The sequence below is a fragment of the Homarus americanus genome, unplaced genomic scaffold (genome assembly GCF_018991925.1).
Source record: "Homarus americanus isolate GMGI-L3 unplaced genomic scaffold, GMGI_Hamer_2.0 scaffold31955, whole genome shotgun sequence".
Classification (NCBI taxonomy): Eukaryota; Metazoa; Arthropoda; class Malacostraca; order Decapoda; family Nephropidae; genus Homarus; species Homarus americanus.
This window is the reverse complement of record NW_024732096.1, coordinates 1-19,087: the sequence shown is the minus strand read 5'-3', so window position 1 is coordinate 19,087 and position 19,087 is coordinate 1. Positions and strand designations below refer to the sequence as shown.

General features: G+C 41.3%; 1 protein-coding gene across 1 annotated transcript; it reads left to right on the top strand.

The window, feature by feature from the left end:
• The first annotated feature begins 1,437 nt into the window (after positions 1–1,437).
• On the top strand, positions 1,438–11,010 carry LOC121868160 (serine/arginine repetitive matrix protein 2-like). The gene is made up of 4 exons (XM_042368473.1): positions 1,438–1,516; positions 2,019–2,155; positions 4,995–5,087; positions 8,625–11,010. Exons 1-4 carry the CDS (start codon positions 1,438–1,440, stop codon positions 9,036–9,038), a joined length of 723 nt encoding a protein of 240 aa, XP_042224407.1. The 3' UTR covers positions 9,039–11,010.
• The last annotated feature ends 8,077 nt before the right edge of the window (positions 11,011–19,087 follow it).

Here is a 19,087-nt window from a genome sequence, read left to right as displayed (position 1 = left end):
AAAATTGTAGTACATTTTATAATATAAAGTTTTTCAACTGTATTTTTGGGTAGATTTATATCAATTTCTTCATTTATTTTCATCCATTTACATGCACATACCATAATAAAAGAAATAAATGACCTCGGTGCAAAGCCGGAGTGTTCTTGTACTAATTTGATTACGGTACAAAAATTGTTATGTCCAGTGCAAATTACAACATGTTTACCGGGTATATTCAAATTAATCAGTTACAAGAATCCCAGCAATGTTAATTATATTGTACCAGGTCATTTCACTGGCATTTTAAAATGAGAGAAGCTCAGTAGGACTGTTAAATAAACACACAGAGACCTTCGGCTCAAACTGTCAAACGTATCGTCTTAACTCTCTCCCCCATCTGTTCAGCCAGGGTTTTAGGCTTACAGTTTTTATCTTACATAATATTTCAGACTAAATTTAGGAGATTATAATTTGCATTGCTGGAATCCTTGCAAGACAGCCAATAATTTGAATGTAAACGTCATATATTTTGCTCAAGAGATAAAAATTGTTGTACATTAGTGTACAGTACTGTAGTACATTTTATAATATAAAGTTTTTCAACTGTATTTTTGGGTAGATTTACATCAATTTCTTCATTTATTTTCATTCATTTACATGCACACACCATACTAAAAGAAATAATTGACCTTAGTGCAAAGCTGGAGTTTTCTTGTACTAATTTGATTTCGGTACTAAAATTATAGCATGTTTATATACAAATTAATCAGTGTATTACAAGAATCCCAACAATGTTAATCATATTCACCCGGGTCATTTCCTGGCCGGGAAAAAACTCGCCACAGACCCGGGCGCCAACCGTCGGTGTCACCGGGCTTTATCTTAAATAATATCACAGACAAAAGTTAGGAAAATTTAATTTGCATTGCTAAAATCGTTACAAGACAGCTAATAATTTTAATATAAATGTTGTATATTTTGCGCAAGAGATAAAAATTTGTAGCCCTTTGAAATAAAATTAGTTCCAACTAAAATTTGTATGTGAACTATAGCATGTTTATATTCAAAGTAATCACAATTTTATATGAATTCCAGCAATGTTAATTATATTCTTCCAAGTCAGTTTAGTGATATTTCATAAGAGAAAAACTGAAAGTCACTGTTAAGGACAGATAAATAAATAAGCTCTAGACCTTGGCATCGCATCGCCATTTAATCCGATCACGAGTAAACGGGCCATTTTGCGTCTCATAATTTTAGCCGCGTCGATTTACGAGCGTCCGTTTTAACGCGATATTACAAAAACGATGTTTTGTAGGAGATGGGCCGAGGTGCATTTGGGTATACTCTGTCTTTTTAGTATTTTGTGTTAGTCTCAAGTACCAAAGTAAATTGTTCCATTGAAACCACTTTAATTGAGTCCGAATTTGGTTTAAAGCTATTAGCTCTCTAGGAATGCGTCTCGCATCACATCGACGTCGTACCGTACGTGCATCGGTAACCGACACGTACACGGGACCGGTAACAATTTTACGTAAATGCGTCGACGACGAAGAGAGGTCAATCGTAACATTCGATAATGCCGTCGGGTCGTCGGCGTACCGTTTCTACGTTTAGTAAATAGTCGTGGCGATTTTTATCGCGCGCGTCCGTCGACGGGCACGCCGAGGGCGGTCCGTCACCGACCGCTCGAGATTCGGCCTCTATTGCACAGTCGTACGGTTCGTCGTCGTTTGCGAGAAGTACTCGTTTGCTTAGTCTCGCGTGCAGTATATTGCATTTTTTTAGCAATAGACCAGTTATGATCGTAGAGTAGTTCCATGACGTAGGGTATCGTCTCACCGTCGGCCCGGGACACACCTCCGGCTATTCGACGCTCCGCTTACCGGTACACGACACAAATTAAAAATTATCAACACGATATTTTATGAGGGCATTATGATTGATTTATAATACCCTATGCAATGGTTGTATAGATGTAGTGCAGTATAATTATTAAATGCAGGCAGCATTCACATCACAAACTTAACCCACAGAAGAAGTCGCCTCGGGCAACGGCAGCAGCGGAAGCGCGATCCGGGAGACGGACACGAAGAACGACCTCCGCGGAACGACCGTAGATCGTCGCTCCGTCACCGCTCCGGAGACGGGTCGGCGAGTGCCGCTCTCCGACGTAAGATAATCGTCGAGAATAACCTACGCGTTTTTGTATTTTTATGGATGCTATTTTAAGGATAACTAAAGCTCAGTCAAAGGTTATTTTAGCTTAAGGTCATATTATACGTGTATTTGTAATGTACAGTATTTCATAAAGTAAGAATGCTAAAAGTTGCCCGACGGTCGACCCACAAAACAACGGCGGCGAAGCGCTCCGGCACTCGAGAAGACGGAAGCTCCGAGTACACGAAGTTAAAGATTAACAGATAGTTTGACGACTATACCACCCCTTCATTCACATAGCACCCCTTGTTCACTCCACCTACCATCGCTTCCTCCCTCCACCTACCTCCTCTCCCTTTCTCCAGCTAAATCTATCCCTCCCTCCACCTACCATCCCTTCCTCCCTTGTTCCCTCCACCTACCATCGCTTCCTCCCTTGCTCCACCTACCATCGCTTCCTCCTCCACCTACCTCCTCTCCTTTCTCCAGCTAAATCTATCCCTCCCTCCACCTACCACCCCTTCCTCCCTTGTTCCCTCCACCTACCACCCCCTCCTTGTTCACTCCACCTACCATCGCTTCCTCCCTCCACCTACCTCCTCTCCCTTTCTCCAGCTAAATCTATCCCTCCCTCCACCTACCATCCCTTCCTCCCTTGTTCCCTCCACCTACCACCCCTTCCTCCCTTGTTCCCTCCACCTACCATCGCTTCCTTCCTCCACCTACCTCCTCTCCCTTCCTCCAGCTAAATCTATCCCTCCCTCCACTTAGCACTCTTCCTTTCCTCATCTATTATCTTTCCCTTCCACCCCTGTATCCCACCATCTGTCCCCCCTCCCTTTCTTCACGTACCACTCTTCCTTTCCTTATCTATTATCCTTCCCTTCCACCCCTCTATCCCTTCCCTCCACATACCACCTCTCGTTCCTTCCACTTGTGTTTTATTGGTTTATTTAATAAGTTTTATAGTATATGATGGTCACCTTATTAATAATGTAACATTTTGTGTGATTACAATTACACTACACACACTTAGTTGAAGTGACCAGTTATTAGTGTTGATATTAATGGGATAAATATTAGGTAAGTTTATTGGAGTTTGCTATAAAATATAAGACTATAGTAATTATAAAGTGTGAGTGTGAAGAAGGGTTTATAAGTTGTATAAATGTCAATTAGAGGAACAAATAATTTGCTAACCACACCCTAGTCCTCCAATGGAAAACGCATCGAAATGCGCAGGGTCGAGAATTGGCGAACGCATTCGGCGGGAGAATAAATGCGGCGACACGCGTAGAATACTCGTACGCCACTCTCGGGCACGTACGTTTCCATTCACTAAAGTTGGGTGGGTTTTTTTGGGTGGCGTGGGACCCGGAGGGCTTCGGCAGGCGGTCGCGTCCGGCAGTTGCCGTGCGAGAAATTGGGAGGACGGGCGTCGACGTCACAGAAATTAAGGAACGGCATCTTCCGGCGGCCCGCGAATAAAGGAACGTTCGGGCCGAGCGCGCGGCTCCTCCGCCGTACATTTCGACGTCGGTAACAAAAGTAGTCGATTGAAGTCACCTGTTTTGCCTGGGTGGATGTGTTTGTGCTAACCTTTTTAGGGAAGTGAATGTTTGGTACAGCAGATTTGGGGATTCATTGTAGAGTAGACTTGCCATACAGTGCACAGCGTTTTAATTAGTATCATATTGCGGCGATCGGCGAGCACGTAGACCGAAGCCTCACTCGACCGCGTCTCAGGGGGTGCGGGGTTTGGTCCGAGGCCACTCGCAGTCATCTTCGAGGGTATAGTCCGGAACGCCGTTCGACGAAACGTCTCGTCGAAATTCCGGAGCGGCGTTCTCGTCGGGGGGCGCGCCGGAGGTCGACGCGACGACGTTCCCGGAGGGGTCGTCGTCGGGCATTCGACGTGCATCCGTAAGGGCCTACGAGACTCCCCGAGGCCACTCGAACCCCGGAGTAGAACGAGGGCACGCGTCGAATCGGCGACCCGTTAAAAGCTGGGAAGAAATAAGATCGCGTAAATAACGGCAGATTAATTTCGCACCGAGGGAGCTCGAACCCACACGTAATTTTTGTCGTCGACACTCGCACGTATAGAAAGTGCAAAATAAATAAATAATACGTAATTTTTTTTATGGGAATTAGCCCACCCGGGCACGGGTCACCGACCCACATCGGGGCGAAAATGTAAGAATAATAATTGTTGAAGTTACAGTGTTCCTTTTTGGTGGATATCAACGAAATACGATGCGAGAGGCGCAGACAACGACACAAACGACGTTGCTCTTTCCGGCGTATTTTCGGGACCGTCCGTAAAAAAAAAAAAAAAACTAACGTGCGCATTGAAAGTGGCGCTTTATTCCACAAGCGAAATAAAATGTATTCACATAAATATGGGGTAACCTAGTTTATATGTAACAATAATACTAAAGAACCTTTAAGAAATACAAAATCAAAAGTGAGGAACAATATATTTATGTTGTGTTGTCAATAGTAAGAGAAACAATTGAGACCCCGCAATTGCGTGCTAAGGAGGCAGAAAGTCAGACGAGCGACCCGGGACTCGGTCACAATTTTAGGGATGCCACGTAGCAGCGAGAAGTACCGCAGACGACACATTACGCTTCCAATATTTTCCGCGGAGGTGGAATCTCCCGGTTTGGTAGCTGCCTAATACCTGCCTAAGTATGTAAGATTTTCCAATGGAAAGTGTATGTTTGGCAAATGTATCCAGGTCTTTAGAGAATGTACTCAGATATTTGGGTTAGTTGTCAAGGGTTCATGTATAATTTGCATGCCTAATTGACTATGTATATTTTTTAACTCTAATTTTTCATTTGCAGTCACCCGACAGGAGTCAGAAACGTCATTTTTGTGCGGACCGGCGACTCGACGGACCCCGGCCGAGGACGCCGCTCGAACCGCGGGAGTCGCCGGTAAGAATCTCGGACGACGCCGCATTGTAATGTTTATATCGCAGTGTACTGTATTTACTTAATGGTTGTTTGAAGAATAGGAATGCGTATGTGGCGTGCCTCGGCGTCTCCGCAGGAATTGCGGAGAGTAAGTCGAAGGTTTTAAAGGGAGACGAGAATTTATTAAACGGCGCGTCGTCGACCCGACCGCGAATCACTATCGGCGGGGGTCGCGTCGCAGTCGTCGACGAAATATCGAAGAAAGTTTTGACCTGTTACCGAGAGGAAATAAGACGGGAATTTACGAGTAAAAGAGTAGAACGTAAAGATAACGAGGGAGAGACGAAAATGCGACCGACGATAAGACTCGGGTGCCATTGAAAATGCGTAGACGGAAGAGGGACGGACATTACAAGCGTTATAATGAGAGTACTTAACTTAGCATAGAGATATAGAATTGAAGGTCTCATATCTGGTGTAAAAGTGTTGGATACAATATGAAAAGCATTATTACAAAATGGGAGATTAACCCATAAGCCAAGGGTTAGGGTGCTGCTGGCACTTCCCCCTTCCCTTTCTATTGGGATAAATTGAGAAACAAGATGAATTCTCCCACCTCAAAAAAGGGGAGAGTAGATGGACGTCGTGGAACTGTCACCTCGGGTGTAAGGGTTAAGAATGTAGTAGCTTGTAATGGAGGATGAGGTATATGTATTTATGTCCTATGTTTTATACTGTATTGCAAGTAGGCGTTATTGTATGCACACTGCGGGTCATAAGAGGAACGCGGCACGCCGGAGGCGGGGACACGGGACGATCCCTCGGAACGGAAGCCGAAAGTTCGTGGCGTGGGTATATCCACTTCCCTTAAAAGTGTAATTAGGGATCCTCCTCGGACACATTGCACCATTTGAACGCAGACGTAAGATTATCCTCATCGCCGTACACGTCCCGAGGAGACGAGGCGTATCGAGTTTACGCGGATGCATACGAGATATTTCCTTTCGAGTACAGGTAGTTCTGCTATAACGCGATAGTCGTGTTCTTGTAAAACGTCGTGTCGTAGAAATTCGTGTAATAGAAATGACAGGGCTTATGGAGAAAATGGGGTTAGGTGCTATCCTTTGTGCTAACAAAGGATAGCACAGTGTAAATAAATGTTACATTCATATCTAATAATGAAATCATACAGCAAATGTTACACTTTACCTTGAAAAAATATGAATATAACTTGATGGGGGAGAAGGTTGATGTTGAGGCTGAGGAGTCATGAAACATCAAGCTTTTCTTCAAGCGTCATAGCCTCTCTTTTACGATCACCACCGGAAATGCGATCACCAGAGTGCTTCCCAGAGATATTCTTCTTTTCCATAGTCACAAAATTGGAGAAAAAGTAATCGGAAATCACCGAGGACACTTAAAAACTTCACACGCGTTTCAAACAAAGTGGGGAGTAAACAGAGCGCGCGGGTCTAAAACGCTATGTATTTTGTTTTTCTCTTATTGAAAATTTTACATTTTATATATACTGTAGAGGTATAATGTATACATATATATTACACAAATTATTTTTGCAATTCTTCACAAACAAAACACACAAATCAATTGAACGTGCGATGTCGAACGCGAACTGTAAACACTGCATAACCCCGCGCCAAGCCACAATGTACAGTACACTTTAAACGCTACTTATTTTGTTTTTCTCTCTTATTTAAAAGTTTACAATTTACATATACTGTACAGGTATTTCTTCACAAACAAAACACACAAATCAATTGAACGAGTTATGTCGAACGTGAATTGTAAACATTGAGCCAAGCCACAACACTGTACAGTACACTTTAACACTTTAAACGTTACGTATTTAGTTTTTCTCTCTTATTTAAATTTTTACAATTTACATATTCATATTATGCTACAGCGCCCACAAAACACGAGAAACGTTCGAGTCCCCCAGTAGAGATGTCCGTTCTCTATCCAGTCCGGGATGTCCTAGTCCTCCGTTTTCTTTTTGTGTACTCGCTCAGGGACTCGAGTATTTCTGTATATAACACAGGATGATAAGGGAATTTGAATTTATTTGTTTATTTATAATATACTGCAATATATTAAATATGGTGCAAGTATTTTCTTTAATTTATATACTTTTTTCTCGAAAAAGGGAGGCTACCATTATACCCGGTAATGTACATTTATGGCGATCGTTAAGGACCAAACTCCGAATCCGTGACGTGACTTCTGTTCATCATTTATGTCCTAAATTTACCAATGTAGGTAGTTTCAAGAATTAATGCAGTTATTTACCGAATATTCTTTGCAAAAAAATAAATTTCAAATGAATTATTTATAGGAGATAAGTATTATGATCAGTAAATATACAGATATGCATTACCGACCACCTCCGAACACAAGGACGGCTAAAAATAGGCACGGACGGTCACAGTCGAGGTCACTTTCTCTTTCTTGTCACTGTAGGACCTTGTGAGTGGTTTACTGTATACGTAAATATTACATAAATTATTTCTGCATTTCTTCACAAACAAAACACATAAATCAATTGAATATGCGATGTCGAACGCGAACCGTAAACACCGCGTGTGATGTAAAGAGAGCGCGGGTCTAAAACGCTATGTAATTTGATTGTCTCTTTTATTTAAAATGTTACAATTTACTTATAATATATAGGTATACTGTATACATAAATATTACATACATTATTTCTGCTATTGTTCACAAACAAAACACATAACTCAATTGAACACGCGACGTCGAACGCGAGCCGAAGCCGTAACAACCGTTCGAGTGGAATCGCGTCGGAGCAAACGAGTTCGCGTTTTACAAATATCGTTCCTCGATTCATAAATCGCGTCGTCAAAACACGCGTTATGGCAGAACTCGCCGTATAGTTTTTGGTTCACCGCCAACGCGTTTATCCTCGTACCGGATCTTCGTCGTCGCGTATTTTTACGCGACATCTGCGGAAGTTACGTTCGATAGACGTTCGCAGACGTAAACGGCACGACCTCGAGAGCACGAAGTACATTCGGTCGTAAAGTACACCGGTCCGGATCGAGTGGACTTTCCCAATCGTGTTATAGATTTCTCGAGTTCTTGGGAATGGTACGAATATGTACAATTAATATTATGTTATGTACAGTATAGGTATATCGTATGTTTTTGATAATCGTTAAGTATTCGAGGCGGCGGCGACGTTCGGCATCGGCGGCAAAGCGACGGCACACCGCACAGACGGGCGGAGGAGCGTCGAGTCCGATTCCGTATCGGGCGACGGGGTCGCGGGTATTTACGGAGATACGGCAGAGCGCGACGTCGGCGCCCGCGTACGGCACGAGTAATTTGTGCGGGACGTAATTGCGGGGTAGTCGAGTATTGCAGTGGGTATGCCTGTGTGTTTTAGTTGGCAATGTTTGTGTGGGGTGAGTGTGTATAGGTATACTGTAGAAAGAATGAACTTAGATGAAGTTTGTTTGGGAATTAGTATAATTTGTAATAGTAGATAATTGTCGATATATTTTGACGGTAATTTGTCCGTTTCAGTTGCGGAGGAGCGCGCCGATACGAGTCGGAGACGGCTCGTACAGTCGGCGCGCGAGAGCGGTCCGGACGAAGACATTCGGGAACCGAGGACGAAGACGCTCGTCGACTGCGGACGAAGACGCCGGTCGACGCGCGAGGAAGATGCTCCGGAACACGGGAAGAACGCCACGCTCCCGAGTGCGGGAAGACACTCGTCGACGCAGAAGGAGACGCGCATCGATGTCGTCGGGCCGGTGTGATTGGTTTAAAGACGATTTTATGTGTCAAACGAATGCACGTGTCATTTTTAACGATTGTTATAATGTTTGTAGTATTGTTTTTAGACACCGACTCTGCGAAGCCGGAGGAAGTCGATACATGTCGAGAATGAATTTATTGAAGATGTTGCTTGTGATCACTAGGTGTTTGCACTAATTTTGGGAGAAGATTACGATCGTAGAACGTCACGACACGGATGGCGTTGTCGAGGTAACCGATAAGAATGGAGAAATGATGACTATTTGGTGGGTTTTTTAGGACAGAGAGAGTAGTTATATATTAGTGAAGATATAAAGTAAAAGGTGATAAGGATGGTGATGGGGGACAACGAATGATATATTTTGTAGGGTATTAAAGGAATTGACGCGCCAGTGCCGAGTCGGCGTAATTGTGAGAAACGGATGCGACGGGGATTTTGAAGAAGTCGCGCGGCAGAGGAATTGCGGGGAAATCGGCGGAAGCGACGATCGCAATAACCTTTCGATGCGGGACGGGCGACGACGAATTTAGTAAATGGCGGTTTAGGAAAGGGTCGTACGTAAAGCGGCGGGTGCGGGCGCGCGCGGATACGGACGACGGTCGATCGGGGTCCGTTTACGGGACGGGAAAGAGGACCGACGGAGACGAGGCGGCGCACAAAAGAAAGTCTCCGAGGTACCGCGGGGAAGTACGGCAGTAGTTACGGAAGTATACCCGCGAGATGCGTAAAGAATGATTTGGAAGTAGATTGAACCGAGAGTTGCGTGTTTGAAATGGCGGGAAGGTTCGACAGGTGTATTAGTTTTACGTAATTGTGGCAGTGCGTTTGAGAGCGGGCAGTCGTGGAATGCGCGTGGGTACCTATTTTGAGACAGCGACATCTACCGGTAAGGAAATACGTGATGCAGCAGTAATATATTTTTGGGATGAATTTATACTCGTTCACCCGTACTCCGTGTTGCTCCACTCGTGTTAAGGTGTTTATTGTGAAGGCGTTTGTATAATAATAAAATTTGTTGGACGAGTAGGGGAAGGAATACGAGCACAATGTTTAATTTGTAAGCCCTCCCTTTTTTGTCTTTTCCCTCTGCCTCCCCGTCCTCCTCCTCCTCCTTTTTTGACGCGTTCCTCGTTTCTGTGTTTGTCGTGCGGCTTCTCCCCCCTACCTGCTTCTGTCCGTCCTCTTCTTCTTCTTCTTCCTGTTTCCTTCTTTTACTCCTCCTCTTCGCCTTATGTCTTCCTCGTTTCCTTGTTTATTGTTTTGCTTGTTCACCCTCTGTTCCTTCTCGTCCTCTGTTTGATTGTGATTCCCTTGTTGTTTGTCACCCTCCCATTGCTCTTGATCCTGTTGTTACTCCCATTTGTTTGTTGCTTTCTTTCCCTTTGTTGGTTGTTTTTGTGTCCCTGTATACGTTTGTTGTTAGCGATTGAATTTGTGGTTGTATTACTGCTGCTGTGTGTATGTTGGATTGTATTTATTTGTTGTTATATATATGTTGTGAGTGTGAATTAGATATATTGTGTTGATATTTGACTAAATTTTGTTGTTAAGAAGAGGAGGAGTTCTATTTAGATTTGGAAAGTAACTGTCATCGAGGACGAGAATGCACGTACCGTCTGTAGTTTGAATACGCGGTCGCGTCGGGTTTGGGCAGTTATATATCGGGAAATAGTCGAAGAGTGTAAGTTAATGTTGTGGACTTGTGAAATTGATGAGGATGAAATTGTTTATTGTGGAATAGTTATTGGTTTTAATTTGAAGGGTGTTAATTGCGCACCGGGAATATTTTGTCGGGAGTTTCGCGTCGTCGGAATCGACCGGAACGGCCGCAATAAATCGGGGGAGTCGCGGAGTTATTTTTTGTCGTTATAGATCCGTTCGCGAGTCGTAAAAAATGTGGCGTCGTCGACGAAAGTCAATCGTCCGCGGATCGGTCCTCTTCGAATCGACGGAAGTTAAGCGCGGACTCGCAATACAGTTTGACGTGCAATTCGTCGCGTCCGTTTTATTGTAGTCGAGTTAGGTGTAGACTTTGAATATTTGTAGACTTGTATATGTTTGTTTGTAATTGATTGAAGTTATTTGTAGTTTGAAAAATGTTTTGACTTGTTGTTGTTGTTTGATTATAGTATAGTCATTTGTGCAGTTTGAATCTATTTTGGTTTGTGGATTTGGAAAATGTGTTGCATGTATGTGAACTTTGAATAAGTGAGATATTTTGTGGATTTTGTATATTTTTCATGTTTGTGGACCGAAATGTCGTACAGGTCGTACCTCTCTAGTCGGGCAACCTCGGGATCGGACCGGTGCCGGACCATGGAAATTCACCCTTTTCCTGGATAGATAGTGACTTGTGCTAATGCTTGGAAGCACTAGCACCACTTTTTCTGCATCACGGCCTCTTTGAAGACATATTGAAGGGTTAAATGTCGTATAGTAGCTCGTCAAATTTCGAGAGTTTTTAATTCTTAACGTATTTTATTGGAACACGCTAAAAAAATTAATAAATAAAAATTTTGACGGCGGAAACCGGAATTTCGACGGGTCCGAACGGCCCGGCAACGTGCAGACGACGGGCACAATCGCGTAAAGAGCGTCATTTCTCTCGTGTAGAAGAGATTCATTATTGTTTATTACTGAATGTCTTTTTTATTGAATTACTGTTTATGTGTGCAAAATGAGCAATACAATTCATTAATAATACGTAGAATACGAAAACACACGAGGAAATGACAAGGGCGTTGTTTTTGTCGATTGCAAAACCAGTGACTCAGAAGAAAATAAGACCTTGGCTGTAGCTGTAGTAAAATTACTATGGTTGTTTTAAGTAATGTTATTTATTGTTAATAAATGGAACAATAGAAGTAGCTAACGATAACGGTAAAGACAAAAAGAGATCGCGCGTGTAAGTGGGGATGCGAACACGCGAAAAGATATTGTCATTACTTTATGTAAGAATATGAAAGCAACACTTATTTACTGTTCATATATATTTTAATTGATGTTTGTGAATTTGTTTTTATTGAATTAATGTTTGTGTGTGCAAAATTAACAATATAATTTATTAATAATACGTGGAATATCGGAGGAGACGAGACGGCTGCCGGCATCGTTTACGTTAAAGGTCACAAAACCAGTGACCGATTGGTTGTACATATAAAACTGAAGAAAATAAGACCCTGATTTTAGCTGCAGTAAAATTAATGTAAAAAAATTAATATGCTCGTTTGAAGTACGTGTAATGTTATTTAATGTTAAAAAATGGAACAATATAAGTAGTTAACCATTAATGGTAAAAAAAAAAGTGAGTGCGCACATGTGAAAAGATATCGTCATTACTCTACATAAGAATATGAAAGCAACACTTATTTATTGCTGAAGGGTTAAATGTTGTACTCTATAGACAAAGAGAGAGAGAGAGCAGCTGAAGTGCTGGATGTAAACAAACCTTAATTTCCTGGGGGTTTTTTTTTGTAGGGGATTAGCCCACCTGGGCATAAGTCACTGACCCACAATTTAATACTCCTGCTATAATAATGATAATTTCCAAGAAAAAAAAAAAAAAACTGCCTATGTACCTGTTGGAGAAACTAAAATTGTTTTGGACCACGGGAGTTTGCGGAGCACAGAATGCCGGACTAGAGAGTTACAACCTGTAGTTGTTTGTGGACTTGAAATTGTTAACCTTTGTGGACTTTGAATAATTGATAATGTTTGTCGACTTTGAATTTGTTTTGCCTTTTGTGGACCGGGAAATTTATGCGTCGGGTCCGAGGACCGGCAATAATTATCGACGCACGCGAACTCGGAATAACGTATTACGCCGGTGGAATCGGACTAATTTTTTATCCCGTGTGGACTTTGAATAATTGATGATGTTTGTGGTCTTTGAATAATTGTGTATTTTGTGTGGAATTGGAATAATTGTTATCCTTTGAAAATGTCTCATTGTTTGTGTATTTTGAATAATTGTCAATTTGTGTGGACTTTGAATAATTTATTGTTTGTGTACTTGGAATAATGATCAATTTGTGTGGACTTTGAATATTTTGTGGAGTTTGAATAATTTATTGTTTGTGTACTTGGAATAATGTTCAATTTATGTGGACTGAATAATTAATGATGTTTGTGGATATTTGAATATTTTGTTATGTTGTGTGGACTTTGAATATTTTGTGGAGTTTGAATAATTTATTGTTTGTGTACTTGGAATAATGTTCAATTTATGTGGACTTTGAATATCCTTTGTGGACTTAGTATTAATTGATCCTGTGTGGACTTTGAATAATTAATATGTATTTGGACTTGTTATTATTTTATCGTTTGTGGACTTTGAATAATTGTCAATGTAGACTGAGTATTTTTGTCATGTTGTGTGGACTTAGAATAATTTGTATCCTCTGTGGACTTGTAATAATTGTTAATGTATGTGGACTTGGAATAATTTATGATGTTTGTGGAGTTAGTATTATTTTAGCCTTTGTGTATGTGTAGTTGGTATGTTTGTGGACTTGTTATTATTTTATCGTTTGTGGACTTTGAATATTTTGTGGATATAGAAAATGTTTTATCGTCTGTGGCTCCGTATTAATGTATTACGTCCGTGGACCGGGAATAATTTTGTATCGTGTGTGGACTTGTAAAATTTTTCATTGTTTGTGGACTTAGATAAATGTTCATATGTTGTGGAGTTAGTATTATTTGAACTTGTGTGGACTTGTAATAATTTTCAATGTTTGTGGACTTAGAATAACTTTTAATGTATGTGGACTTTGAATAATTGTCATCGATTGTGGACTTATTATATTTTTGATGTTTGTGGACTTTGTATTATTTTATTGTTTGTTTTTGTATTTGGAAATATTGTCATTGTTTGTGGAATTAGAAAAATTTTCATATGTTGTGGAGTTAGTATTATTTTATCCTGTGGACTTGTAATAATTTTCAATGTGTGTGGACTTGGTATATTTTTCATATTTTGTGCTTTGAAATATTGTCTTTGTTTGTGGACTTAGTTTTTTTTCCTCTTGTGGAATTGGACTAATTTATGTTTGTGGACTTGGAAAATTTTTTTATCCTTTATGGACTTAGAAAATTTTCATGTTGTGTGGACTTAGAAAATTTTCATGGTGTGTGGACTTAGTATTTTTTTGTTGTTGTGTGGACTTCGTTTTTTTTCCTGTGTTGTGGACTTAGAAAATTTTTCGTTGTTTGTGGACATAGAATAATTGTCATGTTGTGGACTTAGAAAAATTTTCATCCTTTGTGGACTTAGAAAATTTTTCATGGTGTGTGGACTTAGTATTTTTTGTGGTGTTGACTAAGTATGTTTTTGGTTGTGTGGACTTAGTAAATTTTTCGTTTTTTGTGGACATAGAAAAATTTTCATGTTGTGGACTTAGTTTTTTTTCATGTGTTGTGGACTTAGTATTTTTTTGTTGTGTGGACTTAGTAATTTTTTGTTGTGTGGACTTAGTATTTTTTTCATGTGTTGTGGACTTAGTATTTTTTTGTTGTGTGGACTTAGTATTTTTTTCATGTGTTGTGGACTTAGTATTTTTTTGTTGTGTGGACTTAGTAAATTTTTCGTTTTTGTGGACATAGTTGTGTGGACTTAGTTGGTGTGTGGACTTAGTTGTTTTTGCTGTGTTGTGGACTTAGAAATTTTTTCATTATTTGTGGACTGTATATTTTTCATGTATGTGGACATAGAAATATTTTGAGCATAATAAAAGAAAGTATATAATCAATGTCTTTATTTTTCCTAAGTTAACATACAGCCATATTGGATTTGGAGAAGCAAAGCATGATGTTGTAGAAAACGGTAGTTTTGGAGCCAGAGAAATTTCCCATTTTCTTTGATGGTTTCCCATTTTCTTAAGTTGAACAGAAAACGGGATTTTTTTCAAAGTCGCTATCTTTTTAAGATAGGTTCTGGCAGCCCGTTTTTTATTATATAAGTTATTTTAGAGTGTTTATTGAGCAACAAAGGTGATTTTTCAACTGAAAGAAAGTAGTTATTCCAAATTAGTTTTAAGTTAGTATTTTAATGTTTTGTTTGCAAACTGACTTTAACCATATTGTCAATAGGTTTAGTCATAAAGCTCTCTCGACACAGATATCGTGTCTATGGACTAGTCGTGTGATAGATCGACAATGTCCGAGCTTTTGTTTGCAAACAAACATCAAAACACCAACTCACAACCAATGAGGAATAACTACTCTCTCTCAGTTGAAAAATCACCTTTGTTGCTCAATAAACACTCTAAACAACACCACATGTGTTCCCGTGTACCTGTCAGAAAAGGGAGAAACAAAAACAGCATTACAAGTCAAATTATTCAACACATTAACTAATCTCAATGATGCTTTACTTATCATATTACATCAACTAATCTCAATGCATTTCAACATCTTTACTTTACTTTACATATAATCATATTACATCAATGATGCGTTTCAACATCTTTACTTTACTTTACATATAATCATATTACATCAACTAAACTCAATGATGCATTTCAACATCTTTACTTTACTTTACATATAATCATATTACATTAACTAATCTCAATTCTTCACACATTACCTTCATCTTCTCATGTCGCTCCACTTCTTCTGGTGCCTAATCACTTGTCGTCGTCATCTTCTACCTTATGTGTCACTCAAAATGCACATCAGGCAATAAAGAAAACACAAAATTCAACTCAAATACATATATTCTATACACTTAGCAATATAATACAGTACAGTACATCATCTTCATAGGGACAACACCTATGCATTCACAGAACATCATCTTCTCGGCTCCATACACCCAGGACAACGGCTAGAAGTTCACTGGACACCAGCTTCTCGGCTCCATACACCCCGGTCAATGGGACGACGGCTATACGTTCACAGGACATCATCTTCTCCCCTCACTGGTACCACGGCTATTAGGTTCACAGGACATCTTCTCGGCTCCAGTCACGACACCTATACCTTCACAGGACATCATCCTCTCGGCTCCATACACCCCGGTCACTGGAACACAGGACATCTTCTCTGGGACAACAGCTATACATTCACTGTACACCATCTTCTCGGCTCCAGTCACAGGGACGACGGCTAGAAGTTCACGGGACATCTTCTCGGCTCCAGTCACAGGGACGACGGCTAGAAGTTCACGGGACATCTTCTCGGCTCCAGTCACAGAGACGACAGCTATACATTCACTGGACACCATACACCCCGGTCACAAGGACAACGGCTAGAAGTTCATGGGACATCTTCTCAGCTCCAGTCACAGACACCTATACATTCACTGGACACCATCTTCTCGGCTCCATACACCCCAGTCAATGGGACGACGGCTATACGTTCACCGGACGCCTTCTTCTCGGCTCCAGTCACAGGGACGACGGCTATACTTTAACAGGACATCATCTTCTCGGCTCCTTACAGCGACTTGACTTCGCCCCGTCGCTTCAATCTGAAACCGACAAAACACAACAATGGAGGTCAACTCGTAATGGCCTTTTCTATCAAATGCAGTCCACCCGTCGGCTTCGTCACTCGGGAAACTCTTCATGGTGCTCTTCTTATACTACCTACAATATACACTTCACGGCCACACTTCTGGGCAAACTATCATTGCTCAAATAATTCACCCACAAAAACACTATCTCTTGGTATGGAGCAACCTCCGCGGTTATTCCCGGCTCCGTCGTCGACGTGCCTCTTCCTTTCTTCGTAACCGCCGAGGTAAATGCACAATACTTGGTCGTCTCCTTCCTTACTCTTACCACGAGGAACATACCCTACACCACTCGCTCCACTGAAAAAAAAACATCCATAATAAACACCATTCCAAAAAGTGTTCATGCATCCACTCTCTTAGACATATCTACCAAAACCAAATTGCTTCCTTTTAAACCGCTACAAATACCAACATACACATACTCTACTACAAACCATTCACCAAGGCTAGTACCAATCATTACACAGCCTCCAGTGTGTAACAACAATACTAGCCTGCTACCAACTAACTTCTATACAATTACAATACATACCCACAACAAATTCACCTTTCATCTTAACCAAATTCAAACAAACGCTTCCTCTTTAACACAAACAATCGGCTCCTTACCCTTTCGCTCCCATCTCCGTCGCCGAATAACCACTGGCTCTTCCACCATCACTGCCGCTTACCACTCCAATCCGGCCTAAAAAAACAAACACATCAACACATTAGTTCCCCCACAACAATTCATAAACCTTTCACGCCCTAAACCGCTCCAACGCCACTCACCAATTATGCCTCTACACTAGTCCCAACATTTCTATTACCTGCTACATCCATTCTCCACATATACTAATCCAAAACTAACCTACAATTTACATCACTATACACGTCTTCCAACAATTACATTCTACTCAATTTCTTACAACTAAATTCACTATGACCCTAAACTATCACAAACAATTCACGATGCACCACACCACACTACTTATCTTAAACAACTGCTGCTACCGCCGCCGCCCCTGCTGCTGCTGCTTCTTCTCCTCAACACAGTCCATTGCACAGCCCCATACATGTAGTAGTCCACCACTCCATCCTCAAACCTGAAAAACAGAAACCTTTCACACAACCTCCATAATGCACCATGCTTATTTCTCCCAACTTTAAACATCACTGGGTACTGCTACCCGAAAAAACTCCTATATCACTTGCCTCTTATAACAAACTTTACCTACAACTTTCAAATACAATAACAACTCACCTTCAAATAATACATTGCACAATTTCACATCACCGTATCCAGTGTCGACGCGCTCCTCTCCACAATTCGCCCATATTCCTCCACCACCAACATGAAAACAAATACGTCAATGTTACAAATGCTCTACTCTTCAAATTATAACAAAGTATACGTACAACTTCAATAAACAATACTTACACATTTACTGCCTCTCATTTCCAAAATTCAGTCGAGCATTAATGTCCCTCTGGATTATCACACACCAATCACGTCTTCTGGACTGCAACAACTCCTGTACAAAACAATTACCACATCAATAACCACGACCAAAGTCCCTCTTCATTTTCATATCAAACACACCCCACCTTCAACAGTATACATTACCTTTTAGCACATGCTGCACACGGCGACTGGTTACAACACTTGGCTCCTTTCCAACATCGACTTCTCCCCCACCTCTGGATGGCGACCATACTTCCTCTTGGTTAGTCGATACAGTCAACACAACACTATATTCTACTCTAACATTTTTCGATTTCTCATTATCACACTTTTGGAGAATGGGAGGGGCATCCCCCCTCCCCTTATTCCCATGCAAGGTGAAGGGCACAAGCGCCTACACCGCCCAACTAGGCAGCATGCCAACTTTGTGCTTGCCTAAAGGATCATAGCATTTTATGTCAAGGGCATACAACCCTCCAGTCTTTAACATTTTGTCGGCTAGCTCCGACGACTTTTACCCAGATACGAATTCGCAACTTTCGATTTACAACTGGTACCTACTTTACTGCTAGGTCAACAGGGACACAGGGGGTCTAGGAAGTGTGTCCAACCCACTTTCCACCGGCCCGGGAATCGAACCCGAGACGTCCCGCTTGCGAGGCGAGAGCGGTACCGCTCTACCGCCGGCACCCCCACTTCGGCTGTGACCCCTTGTGAGGCGGGCGTCAGTCAGCTATGGGTACGGTTCCTCGACTAAGTAGTGCCCTTTCACAGGTTTATACACCTCACTTATGTCTCCCCGTGCCCATCTCTAGGCACTTTTGGGTGCACTAGAGAACCGAGGACCACCACCAGACCCCAACCTGAAGAAAAAAAAGGTCATTCGTTATCCATTTATCAAATCTTTCTCACTACTATATAATAAACTCAACTTATCAAAACTCATTTACATTTTCTTTAATCTACAGCCGAGGCACAAAATTCAACATTTTAAACTTAACATTACCAAACTCAAGCCACAATCATTTATTTTAATGTCCACTTTTAACATTTCTATTGCTCTACGGCACAAGACCAAAAATCAATTGAAAATTTAACAACTCTTTTACAAACTTCAACGTCACTTACCCTCACTATTCCCCTAGTCTACCTCAAAAAAATACCGGCTCCTTCCACCTCCAACAACAACAACAACAACCTGAAAAAACCATTTATTACCTAACCAATAAAACTTACACTCATTCTCAATACAAATATAT